Raw genomic sequence first — 26497 nt, forward strand, 5'->3', positions numbered from 1 at the left:
AACCAAAAAAGCCAGGGACACATAGGGACACATCACTCCCCTTCTGGGCCCCAGTCTTAGCATCTGTGAAATGAGGGCATGTCACTGGAGAATGGCTATTTATTGTCCCTGCAGGGGTGAGAATCCATTAGGAAGAGAGGAGAGAAAATGCTGGATGAAACCTACCTCAGGCTTAGCCATTATAAAAAGAAGCCACATTTACGAAAGACTATTACCCACCCTCTTGTTACCCGAGACAGTGGTTTTGGTCCATCAATACCACCAGGCAGCATGGGACTATGGGTGACACTGGCCCCTTATCTCATGCTTCATTATTCTGGAGTTCAGCTTTCAGCACCTACTCCAAGGGGGTTGTTTTAATGGGATCCTTATAGAGAGTGTTTACGAGATTAAAACTGTGACTTTCTTCTGCAAAGCAACTCTGCAAATGGCTTTATGGGTTTCCAGATTTATTCTGTCTCAATGACTGGGCTCAGTTTGCAAATCAAATCAAAGCCGATTTTTCCAACTGCCACTTGGGCACACCCAGCGGGAGTGTGCAGAGCCAGCTGTGTCCCCTTGCCGGCTGGCGCCAAAGATGGGAGTGAGGCTGCCTGCAGGCGGCCAGAGAGGTTCCAATGGGAAGACGGTGGACAAGCAAGGACCTGACTGACCCCACCTGGGGAGGGGGGAACAAGTCCGAGGAGGCAAATTTTATTTTCTGGAAGGAGGAAAGGCAGATTTATGTGGCCCCAAAGACTGAATGGCAGAAATAATAGGGAGTCAATTTGGACCCCTGATGTTGAGGTTTCCTTCAACTGAAGTGTCCAATGGTGGGACGACCTCCCTGGGGGAGTAGTGAGGTCCCTGTCACAACAGGCAATCAAGCGGAGCCTGGCTGGTCTTTTTGTTAGTGGGGATTGTAGATCATGTAGCTAATCCCTGCCTCTACCACTTTTATTCCTACCTTCCAAGAGGACATTTAAAAAATATTTTTTAAATTTTATTTATTTTTTTTGGCCGCGTTGGGTCTTTGCTGCGGTGCGCAGGCTTCTCACTGCAGTGGCTTCTCTTGTTGCAGAGCACAGGTGCACAGGCTTCAGTAGTTCAACACGTGGGCTCAGTAGTTGCCACACGTGGGCCCAGTAGTTGCCACACGTGGGCCCTAGAGCGCGCAGGCTTCAGTAGTTGTGGTGCACGGGCTTAGTTGCTCCGCAGCATGTGGGATCTTCCCGGACCAGGGCTCGAACCCATGTCCCCTGCATTGGCAGGCGGATTCTTAACCACGGGACCACCAGGGAAGTCCCCAAGAGAACATTTTGACAAGTAGCTTGTATTTGAAAAAATGAGGTCATGGAAGACCTCATCCAGCCAGCCAGCCAGCCATCTAGCCATTGATCCATACATTAATTGACTGATTAATTGATTGATCAGTCCATTCATTTATCTATGTGTTCATTCAACATATATTATTGAGCACTAATGTTTCCTAGGATCTGGGGACACAACATGGCTCAAAATAGGCACAATCCTTTCACTTACTTCACTTAGAATCTAGCTGGGAGACAGACATTCAACATGTAAGCCAAAAATATATATATATTTATAAGTCATGATGAATGCTATGAAAAAAAGTACAGGGTATAATGAGAGTGGAAAACTTTGGGGATACACATTAGACTGGAGGTTAGGATGGTCTTTCTGAGGAGGCGGGATTGAAGCTGCAATCTGAAAGATGTAAATCTGTTAAACCAGATAATTTCAGGCAGAGGGGGCAGGATGAGCAAAGGTCTTAATGCGGCAAAAATAGAAATAAAGTTTTCCCTCTCCTGAGAACAAGGAAAGTAAAGGGAACAGTGAACAGGCTAGAGAAGAAACATAACATGGCCTGAAAGAGTTATTCACTCCTAGTTTTTAACTGTTACTAATCTGTAGTGTCTGTAACTAGATTTGTACCTCACAAAGCTAACCTATTACTCTTTAACAGTATGTGAATTACATACTGCACTCCCTTGTAGCAAATCACCCCTTGCAGCATTTGCATTTCAAAAAAAGGTCACAGGCCGATAACCCAGAGACAAATGGACTCAATTACCTGGCTGCCTGATGCCAGCTGTGACTGTTTTGAAATAATGCAGGAAGAAGAATGCAAGACCTTCACTACTTTGATCCTTATCATATACCCCGGACTGCGAGCCCCACATATAAAATCTTCTCTGTTTGGGGTGGGGGGGACAAACACAGTTCTTGAGGCGCTAGCCTGCTGTGTCTTCCCTTCTGCCTGGCAGAACAATAAAGCCATCTCCCTCTTCCTCCAAAATCTCTGTCTCCGTATTTGTTTGGCATCAGTGCACTGGGAAGCCGATATTTCGGCAACAGTCCTGAGGCTGGAAGGAGCTTGAAAGAAGAGCAGTGTGCTGGAGTGGAGTGAATAAGAGGACAGAAGCCTGGATGAAGCTGGAGGGTAGGAAGGGGCCAGATCATGCAGCCAAGTCTGGTGGAGGCAGGGCCTGTGGGCAGGAGAAAGTAGCAAAGTGAATGAGTGCATGGAAGGAGGCGGGGAAGAATTAGGTAGGCGAATGTGTAGGCAGGAGGGCTTGGATGGAACTGCACACAGCTTCTGGAAGGGGAACGGACCAATCTGGTTCCAGAACTGAGCCTCTGTGTTCAGTTCCATTTCCCGCATGGCCTGCTCTGGCCCAGCCAGAAGGGCGTGAATTGAGATACTGGGTACCTCTTTCAGCCACTGCAACCCTGGGCATCCTCTGCAGACCGGATGATCAGCTTGCCTGGAAAGAGCTGTCTCTCACTTAAATTTCAGCACCTTGGAAGTTTAGGTCTCCCACCCCAAGTTTTCACAAGCTCCGTTTTCCCAGGCATGTTCTGCTTATCTCTTCAATCTGGTTCCTACAATGAGCCCATCCCCCATCTTACAAATGGAGAGTGAACAGTATTGAATGGGTCTAAGTCCACCTCCCTCTTACTTGCCCTTTCTCACAGTTCCTGTTTTAACTACAAGAACAAAACCTAACTTTTAAATGGATCCTTTTTTCTCCCTGACTGCCCTCCCTTCAAAGTCTGAATCAGAATTCTCTGTTTCCAAACCAAAACTTAATGTCTATTTACCCACTGACTGTAGTTTTCTCTACATAGCTCTGAGCAGACTCCCGGAGCTAGAGTCTGCCAAGCAAAGGGCTTCTGAAATGTTCTTTTAGATCTTGAACTTGAGGCAATTCCATTAGCTTTTTGCTATCCTCAACCTGAAGATGTAACACCCTCCATATAATAAGAGCCCTGTGGTCACAACTGTTGGTGCCACACCCAGATCCCTTTACAGATTGGTGTGACATCCACCAGCTCCTGCGTGCGTGGGGGGCTAAGGATTCATCCCTGTGATTCTCTCCAGAGACTTGTGCAAGTCTCAGAGGTGCCACTTCCTCTGGAGCTACCTGAGAGATCTCCTGAGGGGAAGGAGAAGGGGAAGTGAAGGGAAAATGCCAAGGGCTGATTGGTATGGGGGAGGAGTCCTGGTTTCTTGCCTCAAAGCAAAACAACTTTGGAGAACTTTACACTCTACCCCCGGGATCTAGCCTAGATTTAACTTTATCTGACAAGAGATTCTTACTCAGCCTTTTCCCTCTTGCACTTACAGATGTCTTCCAAGAGCTCTCCCTCAGTACATCCCATGCACCCAAATCCCTGCCTCAGGCTCTGCTTCTCGGGAATCTGTCTTAAAATGCTACCATTCTTCTTTATCTGCTCACTGACAAATTCCTCTTCCCCACTACAGCTGAACTCCTGTTCTGATTCCTCTGAATCTCCAGTCAGCGTTAACAGCCAACCAACCCCTGGCTGAGGAACAAGGTACAGAAGATGTGAATCTGGGATGGTGCACCATGCCCCCGCCCCTCCGTATCAATGAAAAAGACTGCCTTCCAGCCTTCTGAGAGGGGCCTGTCCTAAGCCCAGAACTAACCCTTCCACCAGCTAATACCAAACTTCCACCCCACGGTCCCTTAGCAGCACCTTCAGCGGGAGGTTCTGCCCTGGCTCTACAAATAAATACTGCCCCCTGGTGGTGTGTGAATCCACCGGCCAGATGCTCTCTAAACACAGGGGACCTGGCTCTTCCCGTGGAGTCTGGGCCAAGGGTGTGGCTCTTCTCACAGGGTGAGGTCCTGAGTCCACTGGCTTCTCAAATGCCACCCTTGCCCTGTGCCACGACTCAATTCCCAGTGTTAGTTGAGAAGGGGTGGTGATGGGACGAGGGGGCACAAAGTCTCTCACGCTGCACCCATCCCAGGGGAGGGAGCCCCAGGGGGTGTCCCAGGAACACACACTCATTAGTGCCTAGGGCTTTAGCTCTGCTGCCATCAGGCCTCACTCAGTACCTCTCACTTCTCTTTAGAGGCACTGACCACAATCATAACTCCACCACTGTCTGTTACAATCCTTCACTTACTGTCTGTTTCTGCCCTAGACTGCGAGCTTCTTGAGGACCAGAAGCACGCCTGCTGGTGCATCACAAAACCCCTGGTTCCTTACAAGGTACCTGGCTCGCAGGTGCTCAGTGAGTGAGCTGACCACATGACAGAAATAATGGTCATCGATCATGATTTTCTAAAATTTCCAAATCAATTTGCAGTAAATAAAACCATGTTTATGTTGATGATATCATTTGATCCTCATAACAAACTAGTGGGTCGAGGTCTCGGTGTGCTGGAGCTGGCTTGCATCTGCTCGCTGCAGAAGAAATGTCGCTAAACATTCAGTACTTTCTCATAAGCCAGTTGTTAAACATTGGTAACTTGATATTGGATTTGTGGGTATATTTACACCCTGGAAATGGACGAAGATTACAAATAAGGGCTTTTCTTTTACAAAGAGCAGGTTTATCAGCAAACCACTGGCAGTAGGTACGTTCAAAAATTGTCATGTGAATGGGTAGATAGGGATCACTTTAAATACGGTGCTGCTGAGGTTTGAGAAGATGGAGTGAGACCCCCCCCCCCAGTCTCTGAGCCTTGCTGCAGTGAAATGCTGACTCCAAATGCATTTCCTACGTCAGCAGGCATTTTTCGAGGGTTAACTATGTGCCAGGAACTTCCTGCCACGGCACAATGTGACTGGGAAATTAGTGGTCAGGCCCGAGCAGTTCCTCATCAGGACTCCTCTCAAACAGCAGTGCTGGTGCCTGTCCCAGAGGCCTGGCCCTGCCCAGACCCTGATGCTCCACCATCATGTGGGGTCTGGGAAGGGTCCTGCTGCCACGGACCCAGCATCTGGTGTGTAGGGGTGGCCCACTGTGTGTACCCCCTGCCCTGGGCTCCTTCCACAGAACATGCAGCTCCTCTGCATGAGGCAGCCTTGCTCAGCTTCCGGAAGGAACAGGAGCCACATGTGGACCTCAGCCCACCTCCGGGGCCCCCTCTGGCAGGGCCCGTTCTGGCTCCTCGCACATCCCTAAAAGCTATTGGGATCACGCTGTGAATGGTAGAGTCAGAGGTTTCAATGGGAACCACTGGGCACTGCCCCTAACTGCATGGGGCCGGTTATGGATTGAACTGTGTTCCCCCCAAATTCTTATGTTAATGTCCTAACCTTAGACTGTGACCTTATTTGGTAATAGGGTCCTTGTAGAGGTAATTAGTTAAGTTAGGATGAGGTCATACTGGAGTAAGGTGGGCCCCCCAATCCAATACGATCAGTGTCCTTGTAAAAAGGGAGAATTTGGACAGATACATACAGAGGAAGATGTGAAGAAGGCAGAGATCGGGGTGATAGTTCTAAGATGGCCAGAAAACCACCAGAAGCTGGAGGAAAGGCGTGTAACAGACTCTCCCTCACAGCCCTCAAAGGAGCCAACCCTGCTGACATCCTGATCTTGGACTTATAGCCTCCAGAAACATAAGACAATAAATTTTGTTGTTTAAGCCACTTAGTTTGTGGGACTCTGCAGTCGCCGAAAACTAACCCAGGTCCCTTGCTTTGCAAACCTCAAAACTGGGCAGCATTTAATTAGAGCTTGGGTGACTAACAGCGACCTTACAGACAGACAAGGGTTAGAGCTGCATGCTAGAGCCAAGGACTGTATTTAATAGAAGATGCCCTGGGCGTTCGGTCAGGTCAGAATGACCCTGAACAGCTCCAGGCTGTTCCATTCTGAGTGGCAGCCCTCCAGTTCCCCGGGACCCACACAGCTGACCACAGATGCTGTCTGGAGTCACCAGGGTCAGGGACAGGACATCAGCAAGTTGCTTCATCCCCACAGCACTGGCCTCAAGCCTGCCCATGTGATCTTACTCTAGAGGCTGGCTGGCCGCTGGCAAACCCGTGAAGAAGGTGCCAGGATGACAGAGAGGTGGAGGAGCCTGGAGGGAGACAGACGGCCCATGGAATCTGCCGCTGGGACTTCACATACCCCCATCGCCTGCAGGATTCCCACCATCGTATTTTCTCTATTAAAAAAACCAGTATTTTCAGCGAACCCATAAAAAGGGAAATTTGATTCACATCATCAGGAAAGGGATGGGTCAAATGTTGATTCCTGGACTTAGATCCTTGATACCAAGTCCTCACGGGCAGTGCGTGAATTCAGATAGGGTTCTCCTTTAGTTGACCCTGGATGCTGCAAGGGTACAGAGTAGACATAGCCAAACACAGCTTTCCCTGACCCGTGGGAGACGGGCATTCTGCATTATCCAGCCCTCTGCCCCACTGCCAAGTGCTGCTAGAGCCTGCTTCTCCTGGCTGGAGTGACAGCCCTCACTGGAAAACAAGGGTGTGGAAGCTTGGAATCCACCACTTACTCCCGACTCCTCGGAGCCCTGCCTGGGCATGGCCAGCTGGGCATTCATACTCATGAATGCATTCCTATCCTTTCCCACGCCACACCTGGCGTGTGTACACAACACACTGCACTAAAGGAAGACTGTAATCTAAACATCAGACAAGAAGAGAAATCCTTATGCTAAGAAGAGGTAGAGAGTTCTTCTGTTCCAGTTCTTTAAAGGTCACTGTAATTCTGCAGATCAGCAATGCAACTTTGGAGAAGTGTGGCATGGTGGGCTCTATATCTATCAGGACAGTGGGTCCTGACATTGCCAGCAACATATACTTTTAAATATTCTCTCTCAAATTCCCCATGTATACCTTTGCCTGTCTGATCACATGTTCCCAATTCCCAGTTCAGAAAATACGATCCAACAAACTCCCCTTTAGGAGGGCTTATGTCCCAGAGGGTGTCCTTAGACTCCCACACCTCCGGCAGGGGAGAGCAATGGCATCAATCCCTCCCTTGTCTAGGGGTCAAAAGCTAGTGGGAGCCACGGAGCACCGTCACGGCGAAGGTTTCTCTGTGTGTGTCCTGCCCCCTCCTGGGGGGATGCTGCAGACACCCATCTGTCCAGCTTGAGACCAGAGCTTTAGTGCTAGTCAATTGATAAGGTTCTTCTTTCTAGATTATCTGTTTTCTTCAGTGGAGAGGTCTGCCAAGGCCCATAATTTGTGTCACTTTTGTTTGCAGGCCATCAATTCTCCTTGCCTCACAAGGAGTATTTTATCTCTTTCTGTCTGGTAGCCCGGGTTCTCGAGAGAGAACACGTTAGGGACATGTCGACCTCTCATGACGTATGTGAAGCCAGAGTGAGTTCTTATCACAGTGAGCCCTTAGTGCTCCTGTCTTCTTCCTCCTGCATCTTCCCTTTTCTGCCTACAAATTGATGTGATTTTCTTCAAAGTTATAAAAGTGATGTGTGATAGGTCTCGCTGCATATTTTGCCAAATAACCATAAAATATTCCTCTCTCTCCCCCCCGCCCCGTCTCTTGTCTCTTCCCCTCCCTGACATGTGTGCATTTTCCTCTGTATGTGTGTGACTGCGTGTATATCCTCATGTGTATACATACTTGAGTCATTGTCTTTGTCTATAGTTTATGACTATATGTTTACTTATATTTACACTTATCATCACTGTGGAAGCAATCTATGAAACTATATATGCTGTCAATAAATGCAGGGAACAGAATGCAATTGCCCAATTTTGGTGTGTTTATACAGGGAGGATAGCTGTTTAAAGTATCAATTCTGTAACAAAAAGATAAACCTGATTTCTAACCATTCAACCTTGTAATAGGTTAAATGATAACAAACCATTCATTGATTTTGTTTTTAAAGAATAATAAACAGAAACATGTACCAATTTAAAGAGCCAGGCAATTCAGTTATAATTAGGGAAACAAAAAGTGATGAGCCTGAACAATGCTGCCTTAGTTTTGGGGATTAGTGTTGAAAATGCCAACTACATAACGATGCAGTGTTTGTTTTCTCATTACTGAAGGCACTAACACTAATCACCTCGTTTTTGAAAGCCATGCGCCAATTGAATAAAGTGCAAAACCAGAAGATAGGTCTAATTGACATGCAAAAAAATACCCAAACACAGACCCAAATACAATGAAAATCTATAGCAGAAGACTATTTGAGTAAATTTATATTTACCACTCCACTGATTAATGTACTAGTTCGTCCATCCATCCAGCCATCCATTGACTAAACAAATATGTTTTGAGCTCTTCCTATGCTTTAGGCACTGTGTTATTAATATGTACCGTAAGTATATATTAATACCTAGATGCAAATGACTCCAATGAAAATAACAATTCTTTCTTGTTATTTTTAGCCATTGTTGCCTAAAATTTCCCTGTGTGGCTAGAGGGAGAAGTACTTAAATGGCTGAAGACAGACAGGGCATGCCAACATACCTTTCGTAGCCAGACGAACACAGTTGATTTTGGTCTCCTGTGAACAACAAAAGTGAGACTTCAGTTAATTTGTCGTGGGTTTGGTTTTTTAATACATATAAAATATACATATACAGGCATGCATATGTATTTTTAATTATAATTGAAAATTTGTCCCTTCCATTTTTTCCACCATTGGAATCACCTTTTAATTCTATCTCATTTCTTTTCATGGTAGGTACATATTTTATTACTTTCACTTCCTGGCTCCCATCACCTTATAAGCTTCTTCCCCAGACAGAACCAATGCATAAATACTGCCCAGCACAGAACAACTTTAACCATAACACTAAGTGGGTACACTGTGGCATGTGTGTGCTTCACTCAGTTGCATGGGTTAGTAGATGGTATCAAGGGCATCCTTGCGAAGCTCAGTTAAAAGTATATAATGCACCTATATGCATACACTGAAACAGACACTTAGGAATAGCCCAGTCAATATGAATGTATAAGAAACAAACTGCAAAATTCATGGTCAAAAAGTTACTTTGGCCCAGAGATCTCTGGTAGACACCTTACAGTTTTCATAGATCATGTTGTGTGGGTGTGTTTGCGTGGCAATAGAATCTTTGCTTGGTGAGCTATCTTGTTGCTGTTGGCTGCTCCCCAAGGGAACAGGATCCATAAATTTATGATGTTGCTGGGCATGCAGTTGAGATACAGAAGAGTGTGCTTAGCAAGAGAATCATTTTAGCCTGCGTTACTGGGATCATATCCTAGGAGGTCATGGAACCAGTTGAACATTCCAGTTGACTAAGTTATACCCCCAGTTAAGAGTCTGAATATTGTGTAGCAAAGGAAAATAAAAAGCAAAGAATGCTTTTCTCTTTCTGACTTACTTCACTCTGTATGACAGACTCTAGGTCCATCCACCTCACTACAAATAACTCAATTTTGTTTCTTTTTATGGCTGAGTAATATTCCATTGTATATATGTGCCACATATTCTTTATCCATTCATCTGTTGATGGACACTTAGGTTGCTTCCATGTCCTGGCTACTGTAAACAGAACTGCAAAACAAATACCATATGCTAACACATATATATGGAATCTAAGAAAAAACAAACAAAAAAAGGTCATGAAGAACCTAGGGGCAAGATGGGAATAAAGACACAGACCTACTAGAGAATGGACTTGAGGATATGGGGAGGGGGAAGGGTAAGCTGTGACAAAGTGAGAGAGTGGCATGGACATATATACACTACCAAACATAAAACAGATAGCTAGTGGGAAGCAGCCGCATAGCACAGGGAGATCATCTCGGTGCTTTGTGTCCACCTAGAGGGGTGGGATAGGGAGGGTGGGAGGGAGGGAGATGCAAGGGGGAGGAGACATGGGAACATATGTGTATGTATAGCTGATTTACTTTGTTATAAAGCAGAAACTAACACACCATTGTAAAGCAATTACACTCCAATAAAGATGTTAAAAAAAAAAAGCAAAGGATGCAAGTGTGTGAGGCTCAAGAATCCAATGCCTATCTTGCTAATGCTCACACGTAAGTAACCACTTCATCTTGAAGACACTGGGCTAGTCAGGATTATGCAGAAGTAATAAAACCCATGAAATTCAGGGGCTAAAAACAGCAAAGGTTTATTTTCCACTCAAGCTACATGTCCAATGTATGTGTATGGCTGGGTCTGAGGGGGAGGTAATGGTGGTGGTTAGGGGATACTCTAATCATTGTAGTCACTCAAAGACCAAGGCAGGTACCTCCATTTTAACACAATGCTTCAGTGTTCACTGAGGCAGGAGAAAAGCATGATGAAGAGTTAAGCACTGGCAACTATCAGAAGTAACACTTTTGACTCAGGTTTCATCAGCTAGAGCCACTCACAGGGCCATGCCTGACTTTAGTGAGGTAGGAAATGGAGTCCTCCAGGCACCAAGAAGAGAAGCAATGATAATGTCTACAGCAGAGTCTATTTTATCCATGCACACCTCCAAATGCTAGGAATTGTCACTCCTATTAAACCCAAGTATGACTCCCCAATGGTCTTGATTCTGTTCTGCAGATGACAGAAAGTCTGCCTTTGCTTGTGTAGGAAAGGTGTCTTGATATTGAAAGACAGTTCTCAGGTTCATTAACCTTCTTCTCGTCAACAATTCCTCATACGATAAGAATTTGAGTCCTTTGAACTAATATCCATCATGCTCCTTCTGGGTCACTTCCTCTCCACAAAGGTGAAGGCTAATGTGTCTTTTGAGGGAAAGTTCACTTTAAAATGTGCCACATTAAAGGGAATATTGCGTAGCCACAATGGTTTATTCTACTGCCTTCTTCCTCACTGAGTCATTCGTAGAACTTTCTAATTCTCCTTAGAATCATCTTCCCTTCCACAGTTGCATGCCTGAAAGTGAGCCATTTCCCAATACCACCTCCTCCACCCGAATCTATTAAACTATTTTCTATCACCTAGAGCACGCATCTGATTATGTTTAACCACCCTTGGCTCTCACAAACATGACTCTGACATATCTGCTTTCTCCCAAGTTCCTGACATCTTTAATTCCATAACCAATTTGTCTTTGTTGGTTAGAATCAAGTACAGAATAACAAAGTCCTGAGTCACTCTCTTGGCCTTCTGCGTGATTGAATTGTTAGCAAGCAAGTCAGGAACATGCTTGAAATTCTGCATTTGATCATTTGGGAAGTCTGGCCTGTGGGCATTAACTCAAAGTTCCCAATTGGTTCCGTAAAAAGGAAATGAGTACTTTCCTTGTGCCAAGATTATGTAAGCCTTTGGGAAAAGGAAAAGCATTTGGTATATTTTCCGTTCCATCTCCACAGTGCAATACAATTTCATGTCCCCATTATTTTAACCTCACTCACATTCCATTTCCCACTCTAGACTTGCAAATCTGCACACAGGAATATATCACTTTGGGATAGAATATAATGCCCTAACTGTTGTGCTTCTGTTGAGACCTGCTTCTACTCAAGGATCTGCCAGTGCTGGGCGATACTGAGCAACTCACTGCCCCTCTCTGTGGCTCAATTTTCCCACCAATCAAATGACAGAGAAAGGGATGGAGAAGGCTACTTTGGTAGAGTAGGTGGGATATTCTAAGGTTGCTTCCAGTCATGAGTAGGAAGAATAAAATTTTCAGACTTTCATTTTCCAAAATGTAGAGGCTGTGGTATAGAGAATAGACTTCCGGTGCAAGAGAAACTAGTTGCTGGGGAGAGTGTGGTGGTGTAGATGATGGTAGTGGCTTGGACCAGGAGGGAGAAACTGGCCGCAGAGATCCTGTTCCCCCCAAACCTTTGGAAAGCGTATTTTGGCTCTGCTTGGTCCCAGAGTCCTCCCACCACCTCACCCTGCCCCATGCTTCTGGTATTGATGATACCCACTGGGTCCTCAGTCTAGTCTCTCTGCAGCCCAATTTCCTGTGATGCTCTTCCATTGCCCTGATCCCTAAGCTGTTGTTTGGCCTCGGTGTGGCTCATCCACTTAGCATGTCAGTCCCTGAAAGCATCACTAAGAAAAAAAAAAAAAAAAAGAGGAAGGTTCTCTTTTCTTAAGGTACCTATTTCGAACATTTTATTTTTCATTCTTGTAGCAAGGCTATGTGATGAATACCACAATGCTCCCTTTTTTTTCTCTAATGAAACAAGATTACATAAAATTTCCCAAGGTTACACAGAGAGTAAGCCAAACACAGTAACCTTGAAGTAAATGGCCTTCTTTTCTGAGGTGTCTGTCGGCAAATATGTTTTTGCCACTGAGGTCAGATGCCCTGCTTTCTTGGCTTGTTCACAGGCACAGTGATGCGGGGCACAGCCATATTTTGAAAAACAGGCCAAGCAATTTGTATGAAGGAATTCTGTTTTGACTTGAAACAGGACCCTGAGCAATCAGAAAGCCAGGGATGGAGAAGGGAAGCAGAGAGGCCCTGGAAACTGAGCAGCCCAGAACCATTACGACTAGGTCACCTGGCAGGCTCAGCCTCTGGAAAAAAATGAGTGAGGAGTGCCTTTTAAGGCATGAAAGGGCCAGAGTACCCTCTGAGATATAACTCCCTAATAATCAGGCATGCTGTAATCTGCAGATCTTCAGTCACCAGCAAAAGGCAAAGTAAAGCTGCAGGATGCAGGAGAGCTGGCTCTTGGTGGCATGCTCTTCTAACTGGATACATGTTCATCACCAACCCTATCAGATCTTCCTGGAAGGCACTAGGCTCTGCTTCAGGCAATAGCCAGGGCCCTGAGCCCGACTCTAAGGGACGGAACTCCCAAGTAACATGCAAGCTCATTCAGAAAACTCCCGATTAAACTCAAGCTCTGAAAATATTCTGTGTTCTCTCTCTAGATGCAGACTTGATTGTCTTACCTCACCAGCACCCTGGAACTCACCTTAATCTGATTGCTCTCATCAGGTCGACAAAAACTTTCATGTGGTCAACTCTAAAGGTCACTGCTCCAACCCCATCTTCCTTAATTTCTCATCAATATTAGTTGCAACTGACACTTTCCCTTTGACTCTTTTTCTCCTCTTGCCTTTTAGGTCACTCTACTCTCTAGGTTTTTCTCCTACCTCACTGTCTGTTCCTAATCCCCTTTTTTAAATTTAAATTTTATTTTATTTGTCTAGACATTTATCATCTGCTTGACCTCCAAACACTGGAGTGGTCTCATTTTATATCCTCTTTCATCTGTATCCCAATTTTCTCACTAAGAGATTACATTTAGTTAAAAGGCTTTAAGTACTGAACCCTTGTAATGCTCAAATTTCTATTTTTAACAATGGTATTCCAGAGATCCAGGCTCATATATCCATATACTCATAACAAATTTACAAACCTCCAAAAGATAATTCTGTTACTCTCTTCACTTCTACTCCAGGCCTTATACACACACCAGTTTTCCTCATTTCAGGAAATGTTACCATTATCTACTCGGTTGATTTAAGTAAAAAACCTAGGAGTCATCCTTGAATTCTTCTAGTTCCATAATTTCTCACAACCAATCCACAGTCAATTCCTGCTGGCTCTTAGTAGTTGAAGAAAATGATAACCATCTAAAATCAAATCTCTCCACATATCCTTCAAAAAAACAACACAGGAAAACAAGAAAAAAATAAAGCTATACAAAACTCACAACCTTAACATCATTAAAATACATAGAGGGGCTTCCCTGGTGGCGCAGTGGTTAAGAATCCACCTGCCCATGCAGAGGACACGGGTTCCAGCCCTGGTCCGGGAAGATCCCACATGCCACGGAGCAACTAAGCCCGTGCGCCGCAACTACTGAGCCTGCGCTCTAGAGCTTGCGAGCCACAACTACTGAGCCCACGTGCTACAACTACTGAAGCCTGCATGCCTAGAGCCTGTGCTCCGCAACAAGAGAAGCCACCGCAGTGAGAAGCCCATGCACCACAACGAAGAGTAGCCCCCGCTCACCCCAACTAGAGAAAGCCCGCGTGCTGCAACAAAGACCCAACACAGACCAAAAAAAAAAAAAAAAAAAAAAAGAAAAAATAAATTTAAAAATATATACATAGAACCCTCAAAACTTCATAGTCCCTGTTAGTAGAAGAATAAGCACTGCAGTTGAATGAACTATTTCTAAGGATCTCAACACAAACCTTTGCGGAGAGCCAGGGCTGTACTGAAAAACAACAAGAAAAAGAAAAAAGGTAAGGTAGTAGAGGCTGTAAGATTTTATAAAACGATCTTCAGAAAGACCAAGTTCTTACTTGTGAAAATTCTGAAAGAGAATCCTGCTAGAATAAGGAAATGACTATGTGAAAACAACCTGAAAGCACACAAAATTCAAGGTGGTAATCTTCCATAGGTATCACTTATGGGGGAAAATAGGGTAAAAAGAAGGGAGAAGTGTCCTTGGGAGATCGGATGATGAAAGGGAAAGAGGCAAAAGGGGGAATTTTAAGACTCTGTACATTAAAAGAGAAGAGCAACAGTGACAAGTCAGAGAGCACATAACCACCCATCCCCCATGATACAAAAAACTCAGTCGTACCTTAAAACATACTTCACTACCTTATCAGAATAGTGTGTTTCTGAACCTCAAATCTACAAAATGAATAAATGGAAGAAGCCAAATAAAGCTGCTATACGAAGAGAACAGAAAATAAAAATCAAAACATCCCAACTGATAGAAATATATACCCCCTCCAAAAAAATTACAAACCAGAAAAGAAAAGAATCTGTAACACAATAATACTCCAAACTGAATTAAATTTCCTCAAACAACTTTGAATTAGAAATGCAAAGATTAATAAGTGAAACATAAAAGAACTAGGAAAAAATAACTGATTGAACTCAGAGGCAAAAAAAAAAAAAAAAAAGAAAACAAAACCAAAAGTGATCAGAAATGAAGATTAAATTATTAAATTACAAGGTGTCCAAAGGAAATTTTTTTTTTAATTAAAAAAATTTTTTTTGGCTTTGTTGGGTCTTCGTTGCTGCGTGCGGGCTTTCTCTAGTTGTGGTGAGTGGGGGCTACTCTTCATTGAGGTGTGTGGGCTTCTCATTGCAGTGGCTTTTTTTGTTGTGGAGCACGGGCTCTAGGTGCACGGGCTTCAGTAGTTGTGGCACACAGGCTCAGTAATTGTGGCTTGCGGGCTCTAGAGTGCAGGCTCAGCAGTTGTGGCGCACGGGCTTCGCTGCTCTGTGGCATGTGGGATCTTCCCGGACCAGGGCTTGAACCCGTGTCCCCTGCATTGGCAGGTGGATTCTTTTTTTTTTTAAGGATTTATTTATTTATTTATTTATTTATGGCTGTGTTGGGTCTTCGTTTCTGTGTGAGGGCTTTCTCTAGTTGTGGCAAGTGGGGGCCACTCTTCATCACGGTGCGCGGGCCTCTCACTATCACGGCCTCTCTTGTTGCAGAGCACAGGCTCCAGACACGCAGGCTCAGTAATTGTGGCTCACGGGCCTAGCTGCTCTGCGGCATGTGGGATCCTCCCAGACCAGGGCTCGAACCCGTGTCCCCTGCATTGGCAGGCAGACTCCCAACCACTGCGCCACCAGGGAAGCCCAAAAGTTGGGTAAATCTTACCATTAGGTCAATACTTCATCCGGGCCCTCGGCGCTCGCCGCTGCCAGCAGCTGCGCCAGGGCTAAGAGCAGAACGAGCAGCCAGGCTTTCCAGGGCCTCATCGCGGCTGTGCGGAGCTTGGTCTCGGCAGGTGGATTCTTAACCACTGTGCCACCAGGGAAGTCCCCAAAGGAAATTTTTAATAAGGGGCATCGAAGAAAGAGAAAGACAGCCAAGGGAATGAAAATGATATAGAGAAAAATGTAACATGCGTCAGTGAAAAAGTGGCTTAAAGAGAAGACAAAGAAGATCCAATATACGTGTACTTGAAATCCCTGAGAAGACAGATTAAGTAATTAAATAAGCAAAGATTTATAACAATAATCTGAGGAAAATGTCTGGTATTAAGAGATGACTTGAGCCTACATATTGCAAGGACTCAAAGACCTGAAAGATCAATTTCAAGATCCTAGCAAAACTGTTTAACTTAAAAAAAAGAAAAGTCTCAAGGACTCCAGGCAAAAAGGATCAAACAATTTACAAGGGCAAGAGGGTTAGGCTGCCATGAGATGTCTCCAAAGCAACATACAAGGCCGAGAAATATGGAGCAGCATTTTCAAGAACTCAAAGAAAGAAATTATGAACCAAGGATTTTATAGCTAGCCAAGTATCTTTCAATTATCAAAGCTATAGAAAAATAACTTGCAACATTCAATCACTCAGAGATTCCTGTACTCATGAGTCTTTCTTGAGAAATATGCCAGAGGATAAACTTCACTCAACAAAGAGATGACTGAAGAAATTTTGGCAAAAGGACTGATGGAAAGCGTTTAATATATTTAATTGTAAATCTAAGACTAAAACAAGGTAGGGACATGGTTGAAAGCAGAATATATAAATGTTTTATTTTCTTGTAAAAATAATGCAAGTAAAAATGAGAAAGAGAAGAAATAGGGAAAGAGGAGAGCAGAGTAAGTTCACTCTGTTGTACAGGCAATAGATGAAAGTCAGTGGGTACCGTCAAACACTGACAAAGCAATGATGTCTGCAAGATGGCAGAGTAAATTTTCACACTCATCATCCCCCAGAAACATAATTTTGACACCCATGGATGAGAGTGCCTTTGTGGGAACTTGAAAGTCCAGAAGAGAGGTCCCAGCACCCCACTGGAGCAAAAACTCTTATAATAAAAGCATTGAGGAGGGTAAAAAGAACAGTTTCACTTTACATGTGTCATCTGTCCCCCAAAGTGGCACAGCTCAGTGCCAAGAGAGACCCCATGGGGGAAAGGAGAACATCATGAGTGACCCACCTCCCCAGCTATGTAAGATGCTGCTCAAGAGGCCCATTTCTTTTTTGTCCCAACCAGAAAACAGAGGGGATCAGTATGGCTGAATGGTCTGGAGGCAGCTAGGACCAGGGAGAAGAAAATGTGGTAGATACAGACGATGGACTATTATTCTAAAAAGGAGGAGAACCTGTCATTTGCAACAACATGGATGAACCTGGAGGACATTAGGCTAAGTGAAATAAGCCAGACACAGAAGGACAAGTAATGCATGATTTCACTTACATGTGGAATCTGATAAAGTCGAACTTATAAAATCAGAGAGTAGTGGGTGCAGAAGCTAAAGTGTAGAGGAAATGGGGAGATGTTGATCCAAGAGTTACGTAGGATGAATAAGTTCTGGAGATTTGTATATTACTGCTTTTCAAACTTGAAATTTGCTAAGAGAGTAGATCTTAAGTGTTCTTACCATACACAATGGTAACTGTGAGAGCTTCATCATGGTGATCATTTCACAGTGGAAGGAAGGGGGAAGGTACAAATTAGGGGTATGGGATTACGAGATACAAACTACTATGTATAAAGTAGATAAGCAACAAGGATATATTGTACAGTAGAGGGAATTACAGCCATTATCTTGTAATAAGTTATAATGGTGTATAGTCTTCAAAAATACTCAATCACTGTGCTGTACACCTGAAACTAATATAATATTATAAATCAGCTGTACTTCACAAAGAACCCAAAACAAACAAATCAACCGAAAACCCCATCATGTGGTACACCTTAAATATATACAATTTTTATTTGTTAATTACACCTCAAAAATGCTGGAAAACATGCTGCCAGGAAGAGGTTAAATAAGAAAAGAGAGGATAAAATGTATTGAAAAGTATAAGAACAAAGATAACTACTAGAACAAAAATACAAACCTTTCTAAATATCAAAAGAAATTTTAAAATAAAAGGGTAAGGAAAACATATTGGTAAGTATTACAAAACGAATACAGTAAATTATGATATAAAGAACACATGACAGAGTTGAGACCAAACATATCAGTCACATCAACACATGTGAATGGGTTTAAACTCATATAATTACATGAAAAATATTTCAAAATGTCTGATAAAGTGAGACCCAACTATCTGCTATATATAAAGGTCAAACCTAAAACAAAGTAATTATGAAAGGCAACAATAAAGGAATGGGAGCAAAAAAAAAAAAGAAAGAAAGCCGTATCAGTGATCCTGATATCAGACAGAGTAAAATGCAATTTAAAAAGCATAAAATATAACAAAGAACACTTTTTAATGCTAAACCCACGATTAACAAGAAATATAACAGGCATGAATATCTATGCACCAAAAGCCACAATGATCACCTTTATGAAGTAGAAATTATAGGAGATACAAGAATAATAGAAGACTACTGTCAGTATAAGACAGATCAAGTGGCAAAAAAATAGGCAAGGATACAGAAGAGCTAAAATAATTAGGCAGATCTTGTGGATCTGTGTCAAACCCTACAGCCTGATTATAGAGAAAAATCTTCTTCTTATGAGCTTATGAAGCATTCAGAAAAACTTACCATATGTTAGCTAATTAAGAAAGCATTGTTATGTTGAATAGATTAGAAATATTACAAGAAACATTCTATGGTTACAATATAGTAAGATGAGAAATTTTTTTTTTTTTAAAGGATTTTCTTATTTATTTATTTATTTATTTATTTATTTATTTATTTATTTATTTATTTTTGGCTGTGTTGGGTCTTCGGTTCGTGCGAGGGCTTTCTCCAGTTGCGGCAAGCGGGGGCCACTCTTCATCGCGGTGCGGGGACCGCTCTTCATCGCGGTGCGCGGGCCTTTCTCTATCGCGGCCCCTCCCGTCGCGGGGCACAGGCTCCAGACGCGCAGGCTCAGCAATTGTGGCTCACGGGCCCAGCTGCTCCGTGGCATGTGGGATCTTCCCAGACCAGGGCTCGAACCCGTGTCCCCTGCATTAGCAGGCAGATTCTCAACCACTGCGCCACCAGGGAAGCCCGAGAAATTTTTAAGAATATAAAAAAACCAAGTAGGTCCTTCCACCTAGAAATTTACAAAATAATTTCTTTTGGGCAACTTCTAGGTGAAAGGGAAGTTGTGAACAAAAATTTAAATATTTTTAAACAAAATAGTGAAAAATCTACATATTGGAATCTACAAAAATCATGTAAAGCAGTGACTAGATTAAAGTACATCAGTAAAATGAAAGAATGAAAAAAATTAACTAAATTAATTATATTTCCAGCACAGACATCTAGAAACGAAACAAAAAAATGAGCAAAAATAGGACCATAGTAGGGAATAATAAAGGCAAAAGCAGAAATTATTGAAATAGAGAAGAGAAAACTACTAGAAAAAAAGAAAAAAGAGAGGAAGCACCAATGTACAAAAGAAGAAATGACAACAGGGAAATAACCATTGAAAAAGAAGAAACTTCTTAAAATTAGACTACTACTACTCTGAAAATAATTTTGAAAAGCTAAATGGAAATGATTATTTCCTAGGAAAATATAGCTTATAAAATAGATTGTATTACAAATAAAAACAAAAACAACAGATCTAATTTCACAGAATAAATAGAGGAAGATATTAAAGAACTACCCCCATAAGAAAAACACCATGCTGAAATGTTTCCATAGGGAATTTCTATCAGACTTTTAAAGACAAGATAGTACTGACATAAATTTTTCTGCAGCACGGAAAATGAAGAAAAACATTCTCATTTTTAAATGAAACCAGCAAAACACTGATACCTAAACCTGGGGAAGAGAATACCAAAAAAAGAAAAGGAGGGGAGAAGGGGAGAAATTATAGACGAATTTTACTTTTGAATGTGTAAAACTATTACATAACATGTTGGTGAACAGAATCCAACACTGCATTGAGAAAAATAAAATGCCATGATCAAGTGGAATGTATTCTAGAAATGCAAGGTTGGTTGGATGTTAAAAAGTCCATTCATATAGTATACCATATTAATGGATCAAAGGAAAAGTCATACTATCTCTATTCATGCAGAAAAAGCATTTGACAAAATCTAATACCCATTCCTGATTAAAAGAAAAAAAATCCAAGAAACTAGGAATTAATATTTTCATAATATGATAAAAATATATATCCGAGTTCTAACACCATCATCTTACTTAATGGGACTCTAGTAAAGGCATTCTCACTAATACCAAGAACAAGAGTAGAATGCCCCCTATTTCCACTACTCCTTCATATCATACTGGAAGTTTTAGCCAGTGCAATTGGATAAAAGAAATCAATTAGAGGCATACAAATTGGAAAATAAACTTTAGAATATCTGTTTGGAGATGATATAACAGTATATCTGAAAATCCTTAGAGACTCAATGATAAAAGGTAGCAGGATATAAAATTAACATACAAAGTGAATAGTAACCACAAACACAACCAACCTCAGTCAGCAGATATGGCAGCAAATCCCATTCACAATGGCAACAAAGATTAAATACTTGATATTAAACTTAGCAAGAACTGCAAAATCTATATGAAGAAAACTTTACAACACTCCTGAAAGACACAAAAGCAGACTTGAACAGAAAGACATCTTCTGTTCTCAGCTAAAATAATTCAACATCTTAAAGATGTCAGTTCACCCTAATTAATGTATAAATTTAATGCAATTCCAGTAAAATTACCAATAGGCTTTTTCTGGAGCTGGACAAGTTAACACTACTTATACGAAAAAATGAACACACAAGAAGAACTAGGAAATCACTGGAAGAGAAAATCCAGGTAGGGGGACTTGCCCTATCAGATATCAAGGCATAGAGTGTTTATAATTAAAACTGTGAGGTACTAGCACATAAATAGTCAAACAGGTGAGTGGAAGAGAATTTCTGGATTTTCCAGAAAAAAGACACAAGAACATATGAAAATTTAAAATATGAGAAATGTGGCATCTCAAATTATTGGGGCAAAGATGGACTTTTTAAATGTTGCTAGGACAACTAAATAGACATTTGGGAAGAAAGATAAAATTAGATACATACTTTACACCATGCCCAAAACAAACACCAAACAGCAGAAATTTAAATGTAAAAAATATTTAAACTATACAGGTTCTAGAAGCAAACATGGGTGAATTCCTTTATAACCTTGGTGTAAGAAAAGGCTTTTTCACTATGACTCAAAGTCTGGATGTAATTTTTAAAAAAGTGATGCATTTGACTACATTCTTTTTTTGGTGTGGCAAAAACATTATAAGCAAAGACTAGAAAATTGCAACATATATCACAGATAGAGAGTTAATATCCCTGATATATAAATAGCTCTTAAAAACTGAGGGGAAAAAGGTAAAAATCCTGATAGAAAAATGGGCAAAAGACATACACATGTAGTTCCGAAATTATATAAAAATGTCTCCTAAATATATGAAATGATGTCAACTTCATTTTTTATAAGAGAAAGGGAATTAAAACTATATTGAGATACAATTTCGTGTGTATAACTTTGACAAAAAATTAAAGTTAGACTACACAAACTATTGGTGAGGCTGTGGGGAAACAGATAATTTGAAACATTGCTGGAGGGAATGAAAACTGATTCAAGCTTTAAGGAAGGAAACTTAGAAACAGCTACCAAAACTATATATTTGTCCACCTTTTGATCCAACAATCCCTCTTCTAGGAATGTACCCTGAGACACATCTTCAACAATATGAAAAAATATATATGTACACAATACTTTATTGCAGCAATATTTGCAGTTCAAAAATATTGGAAACTATCTGTCCACACATAAGAGTGATTGAATAAATTAAGATACATCTACATAGTGGAATACTATGCAGCTGTAAAAAAGATTGAGGAAGACCTTTATGAACTAATATAAAGTGATTTCCAGGTATCAATAGTGTATTATCTTTTCTATAAGTAGAAGGGGAAATAAAATATACATGAACCTTTTAACTTTGCAAAAAAATTATAAGAAACCAATGACAGTAATTTCCCATAGGGGATGGTGGAAATGGGGTCAAATAAATGGTGTGTATTTTTTTGTATGCACTTTTTGGTACAGATTAGGCTTTTGGAACTATGTTATAATATTTTATATATCCAAAAACATCAATAAGGATGGGGAGAGTGAACCCAAAATTAGAAACAAATAAACCTAACTGTATTTCCAATAAATATATAACCATTCCCTAGGGAAATAAAAAAAGAATTCAATCAAAAAGAACTATTTTGAACAAAATATTTTATACAGCCTCAGATTAAAGCATGTATTGAGAATAATAAAAGGCAAGTTTCTCATTGTCAGAGAAACAGTTAAAATATGAGGGGGAGGGTAAAAACTAGAATGAGTCTTCTGATGTTGAACTGGAATTGGGGTATCATTATGAATTTTTGGTTTTTAATACAGAGATAGATAGATAGATGAAAATATACAGATATATGCATATCTTGTGTTTATGTCCACTTATAGAGCCTAAAAGCAATGATATCCATTAGCAATGACACCCACTAGTTCCCAGATGCTGGTTTCTAAGTACCATTCCTCATAACAGGGTTGGGGCAGAGAAAGCACAATATATTGTGCCAGAAAGAAAATAAGTCTTCATGAACTGATGGAGACATGTCAGAAGGACATAGGTACACTTCCCTGAAGGTACACTCCTTATATTTGCAGGGCTTAGGCAGAGGGAAAAATGGAAGCCACATACTATTTACTTAAATGTTTGAATTGAGAGATCAAGCTAAACCTGTTAAATAAAATATATTCCATCCTTCTACTTTGAAAAATGTATACATATAAAAGCAATAATCAAAAGATATCTGTATGGTTTTTACATAATTAAAAGTCGGCAAAATTTTTTTTAAAGAGAAGAAAAAATGAAGGACATTGGAACCAATTTGCATGGGGCTCCCACTAGCTAAGACTGGGATAATTTGAGCATTAAAAATAATGATGGCAATCGCTTATAACCTACTGAATAAAATAAGAATCTATGAGTCTTTACTACTAGAAATAAATTAATTAATTAAGAATGAGACAAAGGAGAGCTCATCCTCACAAAAGATGTCAACTAATGCATGTAGAAAGAATGATGGAATTAGATAATCATCATTTGGTAAAACATCTTACCAATAATTGAGGTAGACAAGAATCATCAAATGCTGAAACTAAGGGATGAAATTTTGATGGCTAACAGGATGTTTACGTAGCCTAGAATTATATCCTTATAAGATATATATACATTAAAGAGAAACAGTAACTTTATGATGGAGAAAACCTAGATGAACAACACTTTAAGTGACTAAAGTTAACATCCCAGTAATGGAATACATGGATATTACGCATCTCCTGATATGATGCACCGAAAACTCAACGTCATTTCTGTGGTATTCCTGCCAAAGAAGCATCAGATTCATCATGAATCTAATCGTGAGCAAACCTCAGGCAAACCCAATGTTAGGGACCTTCTACAAAATAACTGGCCTGTAATTTTCAAGAGTCTAGGTCAGGAAAGCCAATGAAAGACTGAGATACAAGGAATCTAAAGATATGACAACTAAATGCAACATGTGATTGCGAATCAGATTAAAAAGAATTTTTATGTAAAGGACATAATGGAGACAATTGGGAAAACTGGGGCTAACAGTATCACATCAACATTAATTTCCTGGTAATTATATTGTATTGTATTGTATTGGAAATGTACATTGAAGCATTTAGGTATAGAGATATGACAGATCAATTGATAGATTGATCAACAGACAAATAGACAGATGGGGCAGAGGGGAAGGGGAGACAGAGAGAGAGAGAATGGAATGGTAAAGCAAATATGGTACACTGTGAGTAATTAGGGAATTGGGGTGGAGAGTTTGTGAACGCTCTTCATTCTATTCCTGACGCTTTTCTGTAAGATCGAAATTACACTGAAATAAGAAGTTTAAAATATTTGGAGGAGCAGAGAGAGTTAGTTGGGATAGAGAGGAAAAAAAAGATTGGCCATGGGTTGATCATTGTTGAAGTTGAGTGAGGGGCATATAAAATGAGTCTATTATCCTGTTTATTTTTGTATATGTTTGAAATTTTCCATATTAACATGATTTTAAAGGGAGAGAATAAATATTTTTCCATATTCTGAATTCGTCATGTTATCTTGGCCTCAGCTCTCACCACCTTGGTCTAAACTGCCACCATCTCTTGCCTGGATGGCTACTGTAGCTTCTGGTCCATTTTATCCACAGCCTTTCTTGACTCTGATAATTAATGCCTCCCCTTGTGACCCAGATCACCTTGTAATTACCTAAGTCAAATCCCACTACTCCTTGTTTAAAACTCTCCTATGGTTTCCCAGTGGATTAAGGGTAAAATCCCCTTATCTTCATCACCCTGCATAAACCAACACTGATATCTCTTCTGACTAGCTTCTTACCACCTTCCCCCTTCCTGTTGATCCTGTTTATAATTCCTGAATCTGCTGAATTTATTTCATCCTCAGGACCTTTGCATTTGCTGTTCCCTCTGCCTGGAATGCCTTGAGACCTTCACATCTTCATCATTCGAGTTCTATTATCTGTCACCTCCTCAAAGTTGCCTTCCCTGATGGTTCCACTCAGTTGCCACACTCTCCAGTTGCCCTCTATCATATCGCTCTTTTCTCACCCATAACAAGATGAAATTATTTATTTGTATGTTTACTAATTGTCACGTTCCATGCTCCCCACCAGATGTAAAGACCATGAAAGCAAGAGACTTGCCCATCCTTTTCATTGATGGTACAGTGCCTAGCACATATTATATATGCCATAAAAAATGAAGTTAGACATTCAAATTCTAGTTTCATTTCTCATTGGTTGAGTGGACCTTGGGTAAATTCCTTGGGTAAATTACTTAATCTTTCTGAGTCACAGGGTCCTCATTTATAGAATGTAGCAATATCCTCTGCACATCTCATTGGGTTGCACAAAATTTCGAGTGCACAAATACCTGAAAGATGCAAAGAAGTATACATGCATGGCTTTATTATTGTAATAAACTGATGTTGGGGCAGAGAAAGCACAATATATTGTGTTTGTTTCTTGTCAATAATTGTGTTATTGACAAGATCATTTTCCCTGTCTTCAACAGAATAAATCCCAAGTTTTTTAGCATGGCATGTGAGGCCAGCCATTATCTGCTCTCTGTCTCTCTCAGGCCTTCTCTCTATAAGCCCAGAACCAATCACACCAAATCTCCCCAAATGTATCACAGAATTCCCAAGCTTTGGGCTTCTGCCCAGGTGCTCCCTTTGCAGGACACACCCTGTCCTCTGCCCTATTGTCTGTGTGGGAGATGCCCACTTATCTTTCAGTATTCGGCTCAAATGTTACTTTTTATATGAGATGCTTCCTGATCCTTTCCACCTCCAGGCTTCCAGCTGTAGACTGGGTATTCTGCCAATGTGATTACTGATATAGTTTATTGTACACATTTGTTTTCATGATTGTCTTTTCCATTGCATTGTGGGTTCCCTGAGGGCAGGGACTGTATCTTGTTTATCTGTGTATCCCCTCACTGACTCAGAGCAAGCCCTTAATAAATGATTGTTGGATTTTTATCACCATCATCACCACCATCATCATCATCAATCAATCAATATCTCCCTACAGAGGAGAGCATGGTCCTAATTTTGCAGAGTAAACAAATATGGACAAGGTACAGGAGACTAGATTCAAGACATGGCTTTGACCTTGGGCAAATCACTTTTCTACTCCGGACTTCAGTTTCTTATTCTGCACAAAGAAAGGAACTGCACAATCTATAAGCTCCCTTCCAAAACTACATTTCATGCTTCCCATTCCTCAGCACCAGGACTTTGATGGAGCAGCTGTACAAACTGTCCCCTAATTGGGATGTCAGAACTGTGGCTCCTCTGAGCCTCATGGAGAGAGGCTTAGACCTGCCACCAGGGACTGGGGACTCTCAGGTCTAAACCAGCCTAAGCCAGAGCTGTGCTTCATGCCTCCCTGCACAGCTCTTATCTGACCTTAATGATCCCTGCTCTTGGTGAGTGACCCTTTTAGCTATAATTACTAATTGATGTTTGTAAAGTCTTTGAAATTCTCAGGTGACAGATGTAATCAAAGGCCAATTTATTATGATAATTGTTATTAGTACAGCTCAGTATTTGTTGATGTTAACGACAGGGCCAGCAGGTGTTTCAAGATTGAGCAGGGCATTGAAGCTGGCCACGTTTGGTGGGAGAAAGAGAAACATGTGGATGTGGGGGGATTGGGGGTCTTTTAGGGGCTCCTGCTGGTCTCAGTCTAGCCAGGTTCCACTTTGTGGGGTTACGACTCAGCACGAAGCATGACACTAATTGCACAGGACCAACTAACAGCATTTTTACATGTACAGGTTCGAAC

At 41.4% G+C, this 26497-nt stretch overlaps 1 protein-coding gene across 2 annotated transcripts in view; it reads right to left on the minus strand.

Annotated features, from left to right (window-relative positions):
- Positions 1–26497, minus strand: part of PTPRT (protein tyrosine phosphatase receptor type T) — an 803133-nt gene that overhangs the window by 194942 nt on the left and 581694 nt on the right. For both annotated transcript variants that reach the window (XM_057529518.1, XM_057529519.1), the window contains exon 12: positions 8741–8777. In XM_057529518.1, the coding sequence (XP_057385501.1) occupies positions 8741–8777 (37 nt within the window). The remainder of the gene's footprint in view (positions 1–8740; positions 8778–26497) is intronic.

Source organism: Balaenoptera acutorostrata, chromosome 15, assembly GCF_949987535.1.
Source record: "Balaenoptera acutorostrata chromosome 15, mBalAcu1.1, whole genome shotgun sequence".
Taxonomy (NCBI): Eukaryota; Metazoa; Chordata; class Mammalia; order Artiodactyla; family Balaenopteridae; genus Balaenoptera; species Balaenoptera acutorostrata.